Genomic DNA, 17,688 nt, shown 5'->3' on the forward strand with positions numbered 1-17,688 from the left:
GATAGGCCGAAAGGAAGAACTCTGTATTGGAAATGCTCCCCGCCTACCTTGAAGCGGAAGAAACGTCTGTATGCCGGGTGGATTTTTATATGAAAGTAAGCGTCTTGTAAGTTGAGGGCTGCAAACCAGTCTCTATTGTCCAGTGCCATAATTCTGGAGGCAACTGTAATCATCCTGAAGGGCTGTTTGCGCAAGTACGGGTTGAGGCCCCGTAGGTCCAAGATCGGTCTCCAGCCTCCTGTTTTCTTCTCTGTTAGGAAGTATCATGAGTAAAAGCCTTTCCCTTGGAATTGTTCTGGTACTCTTTCCACCACCTCTCTGAACATGAGGTGATCCACCTCCTGCTTCAGCCTCGTCTCGTGAGAAGGGTCCCTGAGAAGAGGCTGGGTGGGAGGTTTCGGTGGTGGTAGTGACTGGAAGGGGATCGTGTAACCCGTGGCTATAATTTCCAGCACCCATTTGTCTGTTGTGGTGTTTTGCCATTGGGAGTAGAACGGTTTGAGGAGATGATGGAACATGAGGTGAGAGTGGCATTGAGAGATGGTGTTGATAGTGCAGTCCTCGACATACCCGTCAAACTTGCTGCCTTTGGGCTTGCCCCGAGGTTGTGCGACTTTGTTGAGGACGTCACCTGGGGGCCCTGTACTGTTGCTGCTGTTGATGGCGCCCTTGGTCATAGCCTCGCTGATATTGTGCGCACTGTGGTTGGTAAGCGTAGCGCCTTTGCTGGGGGTAGAATTTCTTCTTGTATGGTGGAGTATAGATACGCAGGGTCCTAAGTGTGGCCCTCAAAACTTTGCTAGAGTGTAGGACCGAGTCGGTTGATTATGCAAACAACTTTTGCTTATCGAATGGAAGATCTACAATCTTCGCCTGTAGATCTCTGGGGATATCAGACGTCTGGAGCCAGGATTCCCTATGAATTACCACTGCTGCGGCTGTTGAGCGTGCCGCTGTGTCCACCATGTCCAGGACAATCTGAACTCCCGTTCGCGAGGCCATGTAGCCCTCTTGGATGATCACCTTTAGCACTGGCTTCTTGTCCTCTGGGAGGAAGTCCAAGAGAGAGGTAAGTCTAGTGTAATTGTCAAAGTTATGGTTTGATAGATGTGCCGCATAGTTTGCCATTCTCAGTAATAAGGTAGAGGACGAGTAGACCTTTCTGCCGAACAGGTGTAATTTCTTTGCATCTTTATCTGACCCCCCTGATTTATATTGAGGCATCTTTGACCTCTGTTGAGACGATTCGACCACCAAAGGATTGGGCTGTGGGTGGCTAAACAGGAATTCCATGCCTTTGGCTGGGACGAAGTATTTCTTATCCGCCCTTTTATTCGTAGGCGGGATGGAGGCCGGAATCTGCCATATGTTAGTGGCTGATTCCATAATGGCTTCGTCCAGTGGGATGGCAATTTTAGATGAAGCCGGGGGTCTCAAATTTTTCAGGAGCTTATGATGTTTCTCCTGCACCTCTGCTATTTGAATGTCCTGTGGGTATGCTACTCTTTTGAACAGATCTTGGAATTGTTTAAGGTCATCCGGGGGGGAGATGTCCCTGGAGACAACTGCCTCATCTGGGGAAGATGAGGAGGCGCCGCTAGGCTATACCTCCTCCAACTCCTCTGATTCCTGAGTTTGCTGGTATGCTTGTTCTTTTGTGGGTTGTGAAGGAAGGTCTTGGGACTCTGGACCCATTTCCGCCTGGGAACACTGCGTTCCTTTCCCAGAGCGAGAGTGTATGCGGGGGTGTTGGTGAGGTGTGGGTGGGGATCTGCCCCTGGATCTGGACCTCCGATGTCGGTGTTCAGTATGATGAGGACGGCCATAACAACACGGGCAAGGGCCCGGTGATGGAGATCTGGACTACGATCAGAGTGTGTACCTATGATGTCTGGAAGAGCGCGATCTCCTCGACGACATTGATAATGGTGAAAATGGTCTGTGATAGTATTCGTAGGGATCCATGCCCGAAAAGGGTGAAGGTTGTCTGAGCCAAGGTGATGGTGGTTGGAGGAACGGGGAGGGGGGTCTGAAACAGGCCGTTGGAGTTGCCGTCCAGTGCGGTGTGTGTATCTCGGGGGGGGGGGGGGGGGACTGGGTGATAGCAGCAGCGCAGCAATGCCCGGAGATGGACTGCGGTGCCGGGTTTTAGCCCTAGCTTTCCCCCGTCCTTGCAGAGTAGGTGCTGCCCCCTCCCGTGCCGGGGATCTCGGCCCCGCTGTCGGTGCTGCGCTCGGTGCCGTCATATGAGGTGCCATGCGGGTAGCTTCCTCCGGCGCCGTTTGGCCCCGTGCTGGGTGCCCTTGCACCATCAGTGCCGTGAGAGCAGGTGCTGCATGAGGTGGCGCCACTGATTCCGGCGCTTGCCGCGCTGGTGCCAGCAGCACCCTCGGTGCTGACTGTTGAATAGTCGGAGGCCCGGCCACGGCCGCGTGCACGACCGTGCTCCGCTATCATCAGCCCGTGGGTCAGGGCTCTGCGTTCCGCTCGTCCTGCTCGCTGAGGTCGCCAGCAAGGATCGAGCTGGGGACAGTTTCTTCTTCTTTTGCACAGAGGGGGTCAAAGAAGCTGCCTTCCTTTGGTGCGACCCTGAGGGCCCTTCTGTGTGAGGCGCCTCCGGTGGTTCGGGCTGAAGGGCCTTATCAAACAAGATCATTTTGAGCCTCATTTCCCTGTCCTTCCTGGCCCTGGCTGTAAGCTTAGCGCAGTGAGAGCACTTCTGAGTAACGTGGGACTCCTCCAGGCAACGAATGCACTTACTATGCCCATCAGAGGCAGGCATGGCCTCGCGGCATGACTCACACTTCTTAAACCCCGATGAAGACATCCCGGTGAGTCTTTAACTGTTAATAGGGTACTTAGCCACTAATCACAGTGTTTTTAAAACAAATAACATTTACGGCCTTTAGGGTAGCAGACGGCCTAAGCAGCCTTCTTTGTCCGCTCTGCTCTCCTCCATTCCTCTTCCCTCTTAATTAGTTACTTTTTTTTTTTTTTTTTTAAACGTATAATAGTAAAAACAAGCTATCAACTAAGAACTAACAGTCTTATCTGTCCCAGGCGTTGGAGCCGGAGTGGATTCCGTCTGCAGCCATTGGCGGTTGAGAAGGAACTGGCGGGGACCAGATCGCGCACATGACCGAGAGCGCGCGAAGGAGCGGTGTGCATCGGCGCATGCGCGATCCGAAGGAAACTGCTAGAAAATTTCCGATCTGCGGCGCTGGGGTGAGCCCGGCACCTACTGTGGAGCACCCACGGGGACCGCTCGAAGAATTATTCTTAAACAAGGGAGGCAGAAGGGAGCAATTGCTATTGTAAATGCCATTACGGTTATGGAAGGAAAGCATTATTGAGTTTTATTAATGTATTTTGCCTCTCAGTGTTGGCTATGACTGGGAGGTGAAAGTATAAAGGCAAGTGAAAATGAATACTGCTAAAAAACAAGCTAACTAAAGTTTCTGGATCGTACACGTTTGACTGAAGTGTTAGGCAAAGGTACAGGACTGGGAGCACTTCTTCCTTTATCTGATAGTGTCACCATTGCTAGCAATGAGCTGTGTACTGTAGTGCTTATAAATGACACCAGAGTCTTACCATGTTGTGTTTTCTTCACTCCTATCCAAGTTACTATCCAGGGCTGCACTGCTGAGGTTTTCACTGCCTAGTTCATGTTCAGACTGGAGAAGAGGATTAGAATCTGAGCCTGGGACAGACAGGCCTGCTTCAGTGCTAATGGATATGTCTGGTATTTTTGAGGAGTCAACGGACTGACTGGCAGAAGGTGGAGAGAAAGACAGCGGTGGTGGTGGTGGAGGAGCTGTAGGAGGAGGAGGGATAATCAGCTTGCTCTGCTGGTCTGTATCTTCAGATTCAGAAATTACGATGGAAGGTTGCTCTGGCTGAGAGTTCTCCACCTTTGTTTCCAAACTGTCTGCTGCTGCAGTGGAGGTGGAAGAAATATCCCCATCTGCACGGGTTTGTGGGGCTGACTGTTTCCCAGGCTTTTTCTTGCCCCTGGAAGTCCCTGATGCGCCCGTTTTACTAGGTGCTGTCTCCTTAAGGGCTTTTGGATGAGATGATGTGGACGAAGGAGACGGTGAAGATGATGACTTGGAGATAGGTAATTTTTTTGTGTGAGAGGAACTAGCTAAAATGAGAAAGGACAAATATTTTACAACATATGAAATGCAGTTTTTCTTTAAATCCTTTCAACTGTATTTTGAATTGATATTTTAAAGAAGTGTATGCTTAGTATTTCTGTAACTCTAAGCATTTGACAAACATTGGTTAACTAATTGATTCTCACATGTCTCCTGTGAGGTGGTAGGTCTTACTGCTTCCGCTTTGAGAAGTAGGTAGAGGCACAAGGTGTAAGTACTGGCCTAAGGTCCTTACAGATGATAGAGCTGAGGCTAGAGATTTTGACTGCCATCACTGTGTGATGGGTAGTAGGCCAATACACAGTAGTGTTAAAGATTACTAGTATAGTCTTAAAATCCACTTGTTTAAAATAATCACTCAGTTGTCCTGACTGAATAACTAACCACATGCCAGGGAAAGTTTTCAGAAGTGCTTGGGTGACAGAAGCCTCCCTCCTTTTAAAAGTGACTCAGAGACTTAGGAACTCAAGTCCTGCTGATTTTTGATGGGATTTAAGCATGTCAGTTCTACATCATGCTTGAAAATGAAACTCAGTTTCCTAAATCAGTTAGGGGCTTTTGAAAATATCAGGATGTCTGCATATGAGTCTAATTTCACAATTACTAAAGCACGATTGTACATCCTCCTTTAGATAAGCACACACACAGAGCAATTGTGAGAAGTAATTCCATGCATCCTGTGGAGAATTAGCTCATGGAAACTTCCCTGGTCCCTCTTCTCTAAACAGTGCTGGCTCCCCAAAAATATAAATAATTGCAGTTAGTCTGCAGCAAAAGTTAATGATCTTTACAACTAATTTTTTACTTAGTTTTTTTATCTTAGGCTTTTTTAAACCAGAGTATAATAATGACAATAATTGTTGCCATTCCATAGCACTTTTCATATGAAAGTCAAAATATACTTTATGCATATCATTTAATGAACTCGTAGTATGTTCTTGTAAAGGTTTCCTCCTCCAGACGGGGGAACTGAGGCACAGCTAGCTGCTTTGCCCAAGGTCGTACAATGAGTCAGAAGCTAAATTGGGAGTTAATACAAGAATTCTGACTAAATTTTTTTAAAAAGCCCACATACAATTAAATCCTTTTGATCAAAATACCAGTGAAATCAAATACTTTTGTTATGATGGGCAATGCACTAAAATTAAACCATGACTGGGAGCATTAACAAAGAATCTAGGAGTCTGTCTAATAAGATGGGTGAACTGGAGTACCTCATATCAAAGGAGGAAGTTGACATAATAGGCATCACAGAAACATGGTGGAATGAGGACAATCGGTGGGACACTATCATACCGGGATATAAATTATATCGGAAAGACAGAACAGGTCGTGCAGGTGGCGGAGTGGTACTATATGTGAAGGATAATATAGAATCAAATGAAGCAAAAATCCTCAAGGAATCCAAATGTTCCATGGAATCATTATGGATAACAATTCATTCCTCTAATATGAATATGGCATTAGGAATATATTACCGACCACCTAACCAGGACAGTGATGCTGAAATGTTAAGGGAGATTAGAGAGGCTATCAAAATAAAAAACACAGTAATAATAGGAGATTTCAATTATCCCCATATTGATTGGGTGCATGTCACCTCAGGACGGGATTCAGAGATTAAATTTCTTGATGCCTTAAATGACTGCTTCTTGGAGCAGCTAGTACCGGAACCCACAAGGGGAGAGTCAATTCTCGATCTAGTCCTGACTGGAACGCAGGATCTGGTCCAAGAGGTAACTGTTACTGGACTGCTTGGAAATAGTGACCACAATATAGTAACTTTTAATATTCCTGTGTTGGGAAGAACACCGCAGCGGTCAAACACTCCGGCATTTAATTTCAAAAAGGGGAATTACACTAAAATGAGGAAGCTAGTTAAACAGAAACTAAAAGGTAGAGTAACTAAACTAAAATCCCTGGAAGTGGCATGGAAACTGTTTAAAGACACCATACTAGAGGCCCAACTTAAATGTATACCCCAAATAAAAAAACACAGTAAGAGACCTAACAAAGAACCACCATGGCTTAACAGCCATGTTAAAAGGGCAGTGAGAGAGAAAAGGGCAGCTTTTAAAAAGTGGAAGTCAAATCCTAGTGAGGAAAATAGAAAGGAACACAAACACTCCCAAATTAAGTGTCATAATGTAGTAAGAAAAGCCAAAAAAGATTTTGAGGAACAGCTAGCCAAAAATTCAAAAAATGATAGTAAAATGTTTTTTAAATACATTAGAAGCAGGAAGCCCATTAAAAAAGCAGTGGAGCCCTTGGACGATAAAGATATAAAAGGAGTGATCAAGGAAGACAGTGCCATTGCGGAGCAATTAAATGATTTCTTTGCTTCAGTCTTCATGGCTGAGGATGTTAGAGAGGTTCCTAAATCTGAGCCAGCCTTTTCACGTGACAAATCTGAGGAACTCTCCCAGATTGAAGTGACATTAGAGGAGGTTTTGGAGTTAATTGATAAGCTGAATAGTAACAAGTCTCCAGGACCAGACGGTATTCACCCAAGGGTTCTGAAAGAACTCAAATGTGAAATTGCGGAGTTATTAACAGTGGTTTGTAACCTATCCTTTAAATCCGCTTCGGTACCCAATGACTGGAAGATGGCCAATATAACGCCAATATTTTAAAAAGGCTCTAGAGGAGACCCTGGCAATTATAGACCGATAAGTCTAACATCAGTACCAGGCAGATTAGTAGAAACAATAGTAAAGAATAAAATTGCAAGGCACATAGAAGAGCACGAATTGTTGGGTAAAAGTCAGCATGGTTTTTGCACAGGGAAGTTGTGTCTAACTAATCTATTAGAATTCTTTGAAGGGGTTAATAAACATGAGGACAAGGGGCACCCAGTGGACATAATATACCTAGATTTCCAGAAAGCCTTTGACACGGTCCCACACCAAAGGCTTTTATGTAAATTAGGCGGTCATGGGATAGGAGGAAAGATCCTTTCATGGATCAGGAATTGGTTAAAAGACAGAAAACAAAGGGTTGGAATAAATGGTAAATTTTCACAATGGAGGGGGGTAACTAGTGGTGTTCCCCAGGCGTCAATCCTGGGACCGATCCTATTCAACTTGTTCATCAATGATCTAGAAAATGAGGTAAGCAGTGAGGTGGCAAAGTTTGCAGATGACACCAAGTTGTTCAGGACAGTCAAAACCAAAAGGGATTGTGAAGAACTACAAAAAGATCTCAGCAAACTGAGTGATTGGGCAGCAAAATGGCAAATGAAATTTAATGTGGGTAAGTGTAAGGTAATGCACATTGGAAAAAATAACCCAAATTACACGTACAACATGATGGGGTCAAATTTAGCTTTGACAGATCGGGAAAGGGATCTTGGGGTTATAGTGGATAGTTCTCTGAAGACATCCATGCAGTGTGCAGTGGCAGTTAGTAAAGCAAATAGGATGTTAGGAATTATTAAAAAAGGGATAGATAATAAGACAAAAGATATCATACTTCCCCTATATAAAACTATGGTACGCCCACATCTTGAGTACTGCGTGCAGATGTGGTCTCCTCACCTCAAAAAAGATATATTGGCATTAGAAAAGGTTCAGAAAAGGGCAACTAAGATGATTAGGGGTTTGGAACGGGTCCCATATGGGGAGAGGCTAGAGAGACTGGGACTTTTCAGTCTGGAAAAGAGGCAATTGAGGGGCGATATGATAGAGGTATATAAAATCATGAATGGTGTGGAGAAAGTGAATATAGAAAAATTTTTTACCTTTTCCCATAATACAAGAACTAGGGGACACCAAATGAAATTGATGGGTAGTTGGTTCAAAACTAATAAAAGGAAATTTTTCTTCACACAGCGCACAGTCAACCTGTGGAACTCCTTGCTGGAGGAGGCTGTGAAGGCCAGGACTGTACTAGGGTTTAAAAAAGAGCTCGCTAAATTTTTGCAGGTTAGGTCCATAAATGGCTATTAGCCAGGGGTAAAGTATGGTGCCCTAGCCTTCAGTACAGGGGCAGGAGATGGATGGCAGGAGATAAATCACTTGATCATTGTCTTCTGTTCTCCTTCTCTGGGGCAACTGGCATTGGCCACTGTCGGCAGATGGGATACTGGGCTGGATGGACCTTTGGTCTGACCCTGTATGGCCATTCTTATGTTCTTATGTAATCACATAATAGCTCAGTGGATTAACATGCCACATATGGAGTGGGGTCAACAGGCCCCACACTGAAGCGGGATAGGGAACTTGGGTCCCATTGCTATTTGAGAGACAGACTGACCAACTGAAGTGGACCCTCAGGGCAGGGCTACATTGCACTTAAACACCCTTGTGACTTGGCCTCCTGGGCCTCAAGCTGAGGAACAATTTAATTGCAGAGCTTGGGTTAGCTCGGGGCTCCTTCCAACTCTCAAGAGTCCCAGATCCCAGGCTCTAGCCATGTCTGAATATCTATACTATAAATACACAGCCCCTGAGTCTGCTTGCACAGGACAGCTGAGGGCTTTTTATTTGTAGTGTAGATGCTCTGTACTAAGACACTGAGCAGAGTCTGCTTAGCTCACAACCACCACTCAAACTGAGGAGCATCAGACTGACAGGAAGTGATCTGGGGTGGGGATGTACAGTTTGAGGCAGCTTAGCAATTGGGCTGGCCACTTTGAGAGATGGTTGGGGGCCTGGTGGAGTGGGTGGGTGTGGGTTCCCCCTTTGTTGCCTGCACCCCTGTCCATCTTTTTTGTAGTGATGAGGTCTGATGAAGCAACTAGAGCACAAGAGGGTGGAAGCAACGAAGGGGGGACCCACACCCACACATTTTAGCCTTTTGCTCTATTCTGTAGCTGGAAAGCATGATGATCATCTGGCCCAGAGGGCCGTTCATGACTTTCCAAGTTCTGCCAGTCTTGTCATCCCAGAGGCAGCCCTGGCTGCAGCCTCATTCACCCCCTTGTTCTCAAGTTGCTTCATCAGAGCTCATCACCGCAAAGGAGCTGGAAGGCGGGGGAAGCTATGAACTGCCCACTGGGCCAGATGATCATCAGGCTTTCCAGCTACAGAATAGAACAGAAGGTTAAAATGTACCAAACCCACTTAACTGTACCTTGAAATCAGTTGTTTAGAATGCAAACCAAAATACAGCTATCGGCAACATTTATTATACTGAAATAAGCACATGATACAAAAATAACTTCCACACTTAGGCTCCATGAAGTCTGAAACAGGAAAGCCGCAGAGAAAACCTATTATGCTATTTTGTCCTCTAACACAATTTTATGGGGCACAGATATTTACAATGTTCTGTGGCAAAGGGAATGAGCAGTGCACCTGGAAAAATGTGCACAGACTCAGTTTTCCGACCTTTGGCAAACCACCTGCTGTTCTCTGAGTGCCACAAACTAGTGAAATGAATAAAAGGAGGACCTCCCTGTAAAGCAGGTATTGTATATCAGCTGAGCTTTAGGGGGTCACTAATTTACAAATCAGCCAATCAGAAAAAAATGGGAAGACTTAAAAGCTGAAGGGGGAACTTTCAATGGAAACAAATAGCAAAGCATTAAGCATGGGGCTGAAATTAGTGAGAAGACTAGCCACATGCTTAAAGTTAAAAAGCACAGTATAGAACCAATTGTCACTGATTAGACTCCAAAAGTCAAGGGTATTGAAATGTCTTGTGCCATTCTTAGAACCTTTCTGGACTTGAACTCAGACTGGAAAACCCACCAGAATGTTTCCCTGTGATAGCACCTGCCCAATTTCAGCTCAGTCAGAAGTATCAATTTTGGGGTGAGATATTTCAATTTTTGGATTTCTGCTGAAATCAACAATTTCCACAGAAAATTTTAAAGTAAGTTTTTTTTTCTATTTTCACTGTAATTTGTGATAGAAATCCTTCCATTTTCAACCTGCTCTTCCTATATATATTGCCAAAAGTGTATGCGGTGCCTTGCAATAAGTATAGTGTACTAAATATTTTGAAAACCACCAGTGTAAAACAGATAAAATTACTGTCCTTTTAAAGGACTATCATATACCTAATGTTGAAATAAATTATTAGCACAGTATGTATTGCTTTAATAGTCAAAAGATAAAATGCATCTCCGTTATACTCATGCAACCCCAATAATTTTATGGTGTAGCAAAATCTTTGTGAACAGAATCAAGCTCCAAGATAGCACGTATTTTAAGTAAACAAGATTATTTATTTAAATTAAAAACATGAAATAAATCATCTTTTTTCACATGAATCCAATGTTTTGTTTCTATAAAAGTTTGTTGACTTTACCTTGAGAAAGCTTCCCAACCCTATCAGAACTTTGGCATTCACCTGCATGAAGAATATAAGCAATGCATTCTGGGTCACTCAAACATTTAAAGCCCTGTGAATCCACGGATATCTGCGAGTATCCACATCTTGCATGTCAATGTGGATATATACAGCTCATTTTTGCAAATACAGATGACAATGTGGATACAAATTTAGTATGTAGAACCTTGTACATTTGATGATATCCACTTTGTATCCACAGATGTGGATACAGATATTCACAAATTATTTTGTGGATGCAGATGCAGGCTCAACAAATGTTCATTTGTGCAGTTAACTGGTATAATTAATGTCAGGTTCATGAATGAGACTTTCTGGCAGCGCGACTATCACAACTTCAGCAGCTTTGCAGTGTCATCAATAGGATTCCTTTTTCATGCTTCAGATATGAACATTTGCATCTGTCAACATTTGCAAACTATCAATGAGGATGTACTTGGAGAGAAAAATTCAGGCACTGAGTGAGCTTTCTAGTTGGCTTATTGCACAAAGTGCATTGATTATAAACTCAATAGTGTTTTAATTGCCTTCTGGTGGTTTTAATTTTTTTTGGCACCCTATAATTTATAACCACTCTCAGTCAAAGGACATTAGTGTTTTAAACTTGACCGCTTAAAATATTTAATTTGGCATCATTGCTAAATGGTAGTTAAACAGCATAACACTGGGTACGTATATCTGTGATTTAGTTAGCAGGATATTTCATCCATCAGTCCATTGAGAGACGACTTTTTCAATGAGCTGTAATCTATTCTATCAGCTAGAGGCAAATATATTTGACAGCCTCCAGGAATAACATAGTGGTTCTACATTCTGCCCTCTTAAGGGAGGCTGTAGTCTTGTCAAATTTATTGAAATATTAGTTATTTCCAGGAAAAATAGGCGGTGACACCATTTTTTACAACAATTGTTTTCTTGGGATAATTAAGCTAAACTTTGTCTTGGAACTCACCTTTTTCCTTTCCCAACATCTCTACCCTCAGTTATTGCAGTTAATTGGGATTTCCATATCACCTTTGTACAGTACTTTTTAATCACAAATATACAAAGGTTAGACAGCAAAGTGATTTATTCATTTTCGGGGGAGCAGGGGGGTGTTATACAGCAGAGCATGAGCCCAGTGAAGAGCTAGTAAAGTGCAGATTTGTTAGTATACATAGTTACAACTGATGCAGAGAATATTTGGTACATGCACCCCATGCACATGCACCCACCACACCAGCACTGCTTGTCCAGTACTCACCAGCTTCTCGATTTGCATTGTGACCTGCTGGTTTGGGAGGTGGGAGAGGGGGCTGCTTAGCAGGAGCCTTGACTTTTTTTTTAAGATGAGGTGCTTCATTATTCTTATGGCTGGTGGCAGTGGCAGCAGCAGTAACATTTTTTGGAGGTACTGACGTTTTTTTAGGTTTAGGTTTACACTTGGGCAGTGGTGGAGCAGGGGAGGCTGGTTTTTCAGGACAGTTAACAGTGCTCTCTATAAAGAAGAAAGAGAACAGAAGCCAACTGACACAGACACACACCATGTAAATCCAAAGACAAGCTAGACAATGCTGCTTAACCTGTTGGGGATCAGAAGAGTTCCTCTTCTCTTGCTTCAGAACAATGCACCACCCCTGTAATATATCACACTAGATCTTAACTGAAGACCTTTTTTTTTTTTATGGAGGATGGGGCACTTAACCTGCTTCTTTCAATTTTCTCTGTACCATAGGTTTCCAAGCTCCAGCCGTGACTTGCAATAGCACAGGCTGGCCTGCTAGCTATAGTTGGAGTCATTTAGAACTGGCAGCACCATTTCCCCTCAAATTCCATCTAATTTTTTCCCCTCCCATGAGAACAGCAGACCGTATAATCCTGTATTAATTTTGTGACTGTTCTGTAAACTGGGACATCTGCTCAGTCACAGGTTCTGTAGCCTGGCAGTGGCCGGAAATTTCAGCCTGTGCCGCAGTATATAAATTAGAAGTGGTTACTTTATTTAGGTGTCTTGCTCAGGGTACTTCTGTTCTTTAGGCAGAAATGAAGTCAAGTTAAATGCAACGTTATGTGGCGTGAGAACACTTACCCACCCTTGTACTGACGCTGACTGTGACTGACAGTTTTGTTAAGAATCAAAACGTCTTAAATCAAAGTAGATTTTGTAGACTAGATAGCATTCTATATCATGTGGTTGTGTCTAGGTGCTTGCCAGATGGAAATTCTGTTCTAATCCAACTTCCTAGCCCAGGATTTGTTCAGTATTAGAGTAACCTTTCTGACCTTTTTGAAAAACACCTTATATAGCAATAAGCATGTACAAAATCACTAATGTATTACTTGTCTGTTATTGACAAGCACAATGTCTGGATACAATATTGGAGCAAAGTGCATAATTAAAGTAGTTCTAAAATAGCTATCTATGGCACTGTAGTTATTTTTGGCAATCAGTGTACTAACTTTTATAACTAAGGTCATATTAAAACTTCATTCACTGCACATCAAGTGGCTGTTCCTGGATCTCTTTCTCCTGCCTTCCACCCTTTCTGTTACTACATCTCTATCTATTCCCAAAAGATAAGCAGCATTTATTCACTATACAGATTAGTAGATGAAAGACAAATAATGTGTTAGACAACAATTACATTGTTTTATCCTAGGATCAGGGATAAAGGACTGATGATCCCTCTAGCAGCAATGAACTTGAGCCTAGTGTGTCAATGGTTGTCATATATGCAGCATGCAAACTTATCTGTTGTCAAATGCTGGGGGAATGAAGACAAAGAGTTAATTCCTCTTCACTTATTGGGTTATCTAGCACAATCAGTTTACACTAACAGTTGATTTTGTCATTCTTTGCTAAGCTTACAACACTATGGACTTAGCTGTTTTTTTCTAATACTTCTGATAGAATACTATGAAAGCTTACTACCATTAAATGGAGGGCTACTTCCGCTCACTGACCACTTCAACAATTTTTCTGCTCTCCTAGGTCTTGTTTCTCCATCAGACACACTCGGGGAGAAAGAGGAGATACATTTATTAAACCTTCCCCTTTTATAGTATATCTCCTGTGCATATCTGGTCATTAGAGTGGGGTAAGCAAACTTTTTACACAGGGCCCCACTTTTCGTCCCCACAGTTAGCAGGGGCCCCCTAACCCATCTACTATAACCCAAACAGATTGAAATTTGGATTATGTTCATATGGAAAAAAAAACACCCTTTTGGCATGTGTAAGAACATAAGTATGTAGAATGTAAAAACTTCATTAATCTGTATAAATGTGAATACACACACATAAGACAGTATCATATTTCAACATTTTTAATAACATGCATGAGCCTGAGACCCAGCAGCCAATCATGCTGTGCTCCCCTATGAAATTTCATGCCCCCCAAGGGGATACGCCCCCCACTTTGTTCACCTCTGCATTAGAGTACCTGTGCATCTACCTCAAAACTCTCCTCACCTTCTCCTTTTGTTGATGACTTTTGCTTTGAGGCAGTGAAAGAAGGTATCAGAACAGCTGTGGAAGACATACGAAGGAGGACCACCTCTTTTTCAGTCCTATGGCTGGTTCAGTGAAACTCCCAACGGGGTACTTCCATGACCTACTTGTCTTCATTTTCAAGGCCCTTCACAGCCTATTCTCACTTGCCTATCATCTCTTACAAACATGCTTGGGAGGAGCTCCCCATAAATCCATAAAGCAACTCCATTATGCTCTCTCAGACTCTCCTTTGCTCTCATGACTACAAAATATTTGACAATTAGGTTGTTGGTGTACTGACACCACTTTCTGTCTTACTAACCAGTACTGTCTTTTTAGTTTTCTTGCACTCTGTTGTCGACCTGTGTCTATCTGGCATCTCTTGTCTTATATTTCGATTGTGAGCTTTTGGGGGCGTAGACCATCTTTTTTGTTCTGTGTTTGTATGCTGCCTGGCACAATGAGGTCCTGATCTTTAAGTGAGGCCCCTATGCACTACAGCAACCAGCCTCTTGAACCACATGAAAGCTTGGGGCTGTCTGAGGCCTGTAACTCTGTCTGGATACAGATGAAATGTGCGACTGTGAGTTGCGCTTAACCTGTGTTAACATAAGCTAAGAGCAACTGGAAGCCATTCTGCGGCTGTCTTCCTGCTTGGCTCCTCCAGCTGGGAGAAGCAGAGTGGGCAGCATTGGTGGTGTGGCTTCTCCCCAGCTTCCTCCAGCAGGGAGCAGCTACGCTGCTGCAGCTGTCTACCCAACGTGGCTTCTCCCACCTAGGGGAAGCCAGGCGGACAGACACCTGCATTACCGCGGCTTCTCCTGGGTTTCCCCCAGCTGGGAGAAGCCAGGGAGAAGCTGCGCCTGTCTCCCCGCCGGCTGGAGCCAGGAAACTGACCAGCGATATGCTAGTCAGTTTCCCAGCCCCAGCAAGCAGAGGGAAGACGGGAGCCATCGCTGGTGCCCTCATCAGTTTCTGGGCTTCCCCACATTGCGTGGGAAATTTGACTTACATGGGGGCTGCAAGAACGCAACCTCCGCATAAGTTGTGGGTCTACTGTACTTGTAATACAGGCCCCTAATCTTCAGGGCTATTCATTCTCTGGCATCTCACTGAGAATGACATCAGGACCAACTCTATCTTATCAGTTTATCCGTACTCGTCTCCACCATTTACCAGCAACAGCTGTGAGCTGCTGGTTTCCGATTTCGACATTTGTACATTAGGGACTGCACCAAGATGACCAATTCATTTTAAGAAATCACCAGAAACAGCCATTAAATGGGAATAACTTTTAGCCACTATCACCTTGTACCAGATCTGGACAGTGAGAAATCACTTGGACCAACACAATGCACCTATCAGTCACCCTTTTGAAAACAAACAAAAGCACAGCAAAGGTTAATGCCTCATTCAGACCCTCAATCAATATTGTATTTGTATTTAGAATACATTTGCTGAAGATGCTGAGCCCACCACAACTAGAGCCAGAGGAAGCTCTGTTCCTGCAAAGACAGACACATGATATTCAAGTCGACAAAATGCTCACCCCCTAGCAGCTCTCACTGTGATGGTGTGGCCAGAGTTTCAAAAGGACGCGCTATCCAGATGTGCTGAGCCCTTTTGAAAATCTGATTATTTATTCTGAGACCTACATGGGCCTTAAGATCTTTTTAAACTGGGCTCCCGAGGATGAAAGTTGAACTTTGGTGAAATTCTGACTATAAAGTTTAGAAACAACACCTTGCATGTCCATGAACTTACTGTTAACTCGCTGTTAATTGCTATAGATATTTAATAATGAAAGACCTATGTTTTTCTTAATCCACCACAGCATTATCTCATTGCTATTCTAGCAGTATTATTTCTAATGCTAGAGGAGCAACACAAGGAAATAGCAACACAGCAGGCTCAGGATGATAAAACAGGTAGAACTGCAACTCAGGCATCTAATCCTCATCAACAGCAAAGTCATCCCTTCCAGGAAGAGAAGTGTAACTCAGTGGGTGATATTATGGAAAACAAGTGTTGCAAACGATATATGGTCGCTGCAGCTTACTGTAAAAACGAAACTGCTGTGAGGAGAGTCTCTTCCCCTTTACTGCATAGCATTGACATAGTTAATCAAGAACATAGGCATCCCCACTTGCGAACTTCTTGTATCAGCAGCACACTGAGCAAGAGACCTTGTGGAAGGAAATCTGCAGGAGTCATTGAGTCAGGGGAAAGAGGATAATTTACACATTCCTCTCAGTGGAATGGTCTGCAGAGTGCAAATATGCAGGGAGCAAGTTATGAATGAGAATGAGAATGGGGCAAATAGGCATAACTTGACTCAGGTGCCACAGGTTTGGTGCTACGGGTCCCTGCATTAGTTTATGGGTGAGAGGGAAAGAATGTGGATGACATGCTGAACTGCTGTTATATAGCTTTATTTTGAAGAAACCAAAGCCTTGAAGAAAACAGAACTGAAAATCTGTGGCTGGAGAGTGTTGGGACAGAGAGCTAGCCCACTGGCTTATATGCTCATTTAAAGGTCAGAGCCAAAGTTTCCAGACATGAGAACAATAAAAGATTAATTTAAAAAGAAATAAGGGAATGGCGGACAAACAGAAGGGGATAAAAAGAAGCTGTGTCACAACCATTTAAAATGAAGAGCCTTTGCTGGAGCTTGGAATAGAATTCTTCATTGGAAAAGTGACCCACAGATGTAAAATCCAGCTGGAAATCAACATGCAAATTTCCTGCAGCAGAAGACAAGCAAAAATCCACAAGAACTCACAGCAATTGGTCAGCTGATCTACTGTAAATGCCTAGGAATATTTCAGAAGCTTGGACTCTGTCTAAATAGCATCCAGAACAGTGCCCTGGCTTCCCACGTTACTATTGTTTTTCAGAACACTAGCAATCACAGGTGGCTACCAGCCTGCAAAATTAAACTTCTCAGCCTCCATTCCTATTAATATCCTGCTCCTCAGTATTCAGCCAAAAATTTCCCGAAGCCCAAGATAATCATGAGGCACGAAATGAACCAGCTGGAATAAAAACGGATTGAATCAGTTTTGTGAACTAAAATGAAGTGTACGCTTAAGATTCTAAACTAAGCCAGTAAGCCAGCGATGGAGAAAGAATAGCAATCCCGCCAGGGGCCCAAGAGCTACTGTGCTGTGCAGTGAGAAGTTAGCACCTGCCTCTGGCGTGCTTGGGGAGGGAGGATAAGATCATCCTTGGGCTAGTACAATTCTGACGACTGTTGGGAAAAATCCCTCTGTTGAGACATCCCTTCTTCCATGTGGAACGAGGTGTGCAGGGGTGTCAACAGAATACTCCCAACTGGCAGATCTCTGCCGATAGATCTGCAGTCTGGACATGCTCTGTTGACAAAACTTCTGTTTTGTCGACAGCAGCCTTCAGTGCAGACATAGCCCTTGTGTACCTACAGAGAATAGCTATAATTCAGCATTTTGGCTTTTTATTTTCCCTGAAAGGTGCTGGATAATTTTCCTTTTAAAAAACACTGGAGTTCACAGAATAAATACATGATCTGCTAAAAGATCAAGGTTTCTCACCTGCGAAGGCTCAATAATTAATTACCTGTTGTATGTAAGAACTGTCAGCAGCTCCTCATTATCTTTATGCAAGGGAGGGATTTCTTTTTAAACATGCCATTTCAATGACTGACACCACATTATTACTTCAAATAGCAACAGTTACATTATAAAGCTACCAAAGGGAATTTTTTCACAAAATGTCAGAACCA

The 17,688-nt window shown here is 43.6% G+C and overlaps 1 protein-coding gene across 5 annotated transcripts in view; it reads right to left on the bottom strand.

Moving 5' to 3' along the window:
- The window catches only part of PHACTR2 (phosphatase and actin regulator 2), a 229,561-nt gene that overhangs the window by 41,365 nt on the left and 170,508 nt on the right, over positions 1-17,688 (bottom strand). For 4 of the 5 annotated variants that reach the window (XM_074990449.1, XM_074990448.1, XM_074990450.1 and 1 more), the window contains exons 5-6: positions 11,701-11,934; positions 3,595-4,147 (exon numbers count right to left, since the gene is read on the bottom strand). In XM_074990449.1, the coding sequence (XP_074846550.1) occupies positions 3,595-4,147; positions 11,701-11,934 (787 nt within the window). The remainder of the gene's footprint in view (positions 1-3,594; positions 4,148-11,700; positions 11,935-17,688) is intronic. The other variant, XM_074990451.1, reaches the window with a different exon arrangement.

Source organism: Carettochelys insculpta, chromosome 3, assembly GCF_033958435.1.
Source record: "Carettochelys insculpta isolate YL-2023 chromosome 3, ASM3395843v1, whole genome shotgun sequence".
In the NCBI taxonomy this organism is placed as follows: Eukaryota; Metazoa; Chordata; order Testudines; family Carettochelyidae; genus Carettochelys; species Carettochelys insculpta.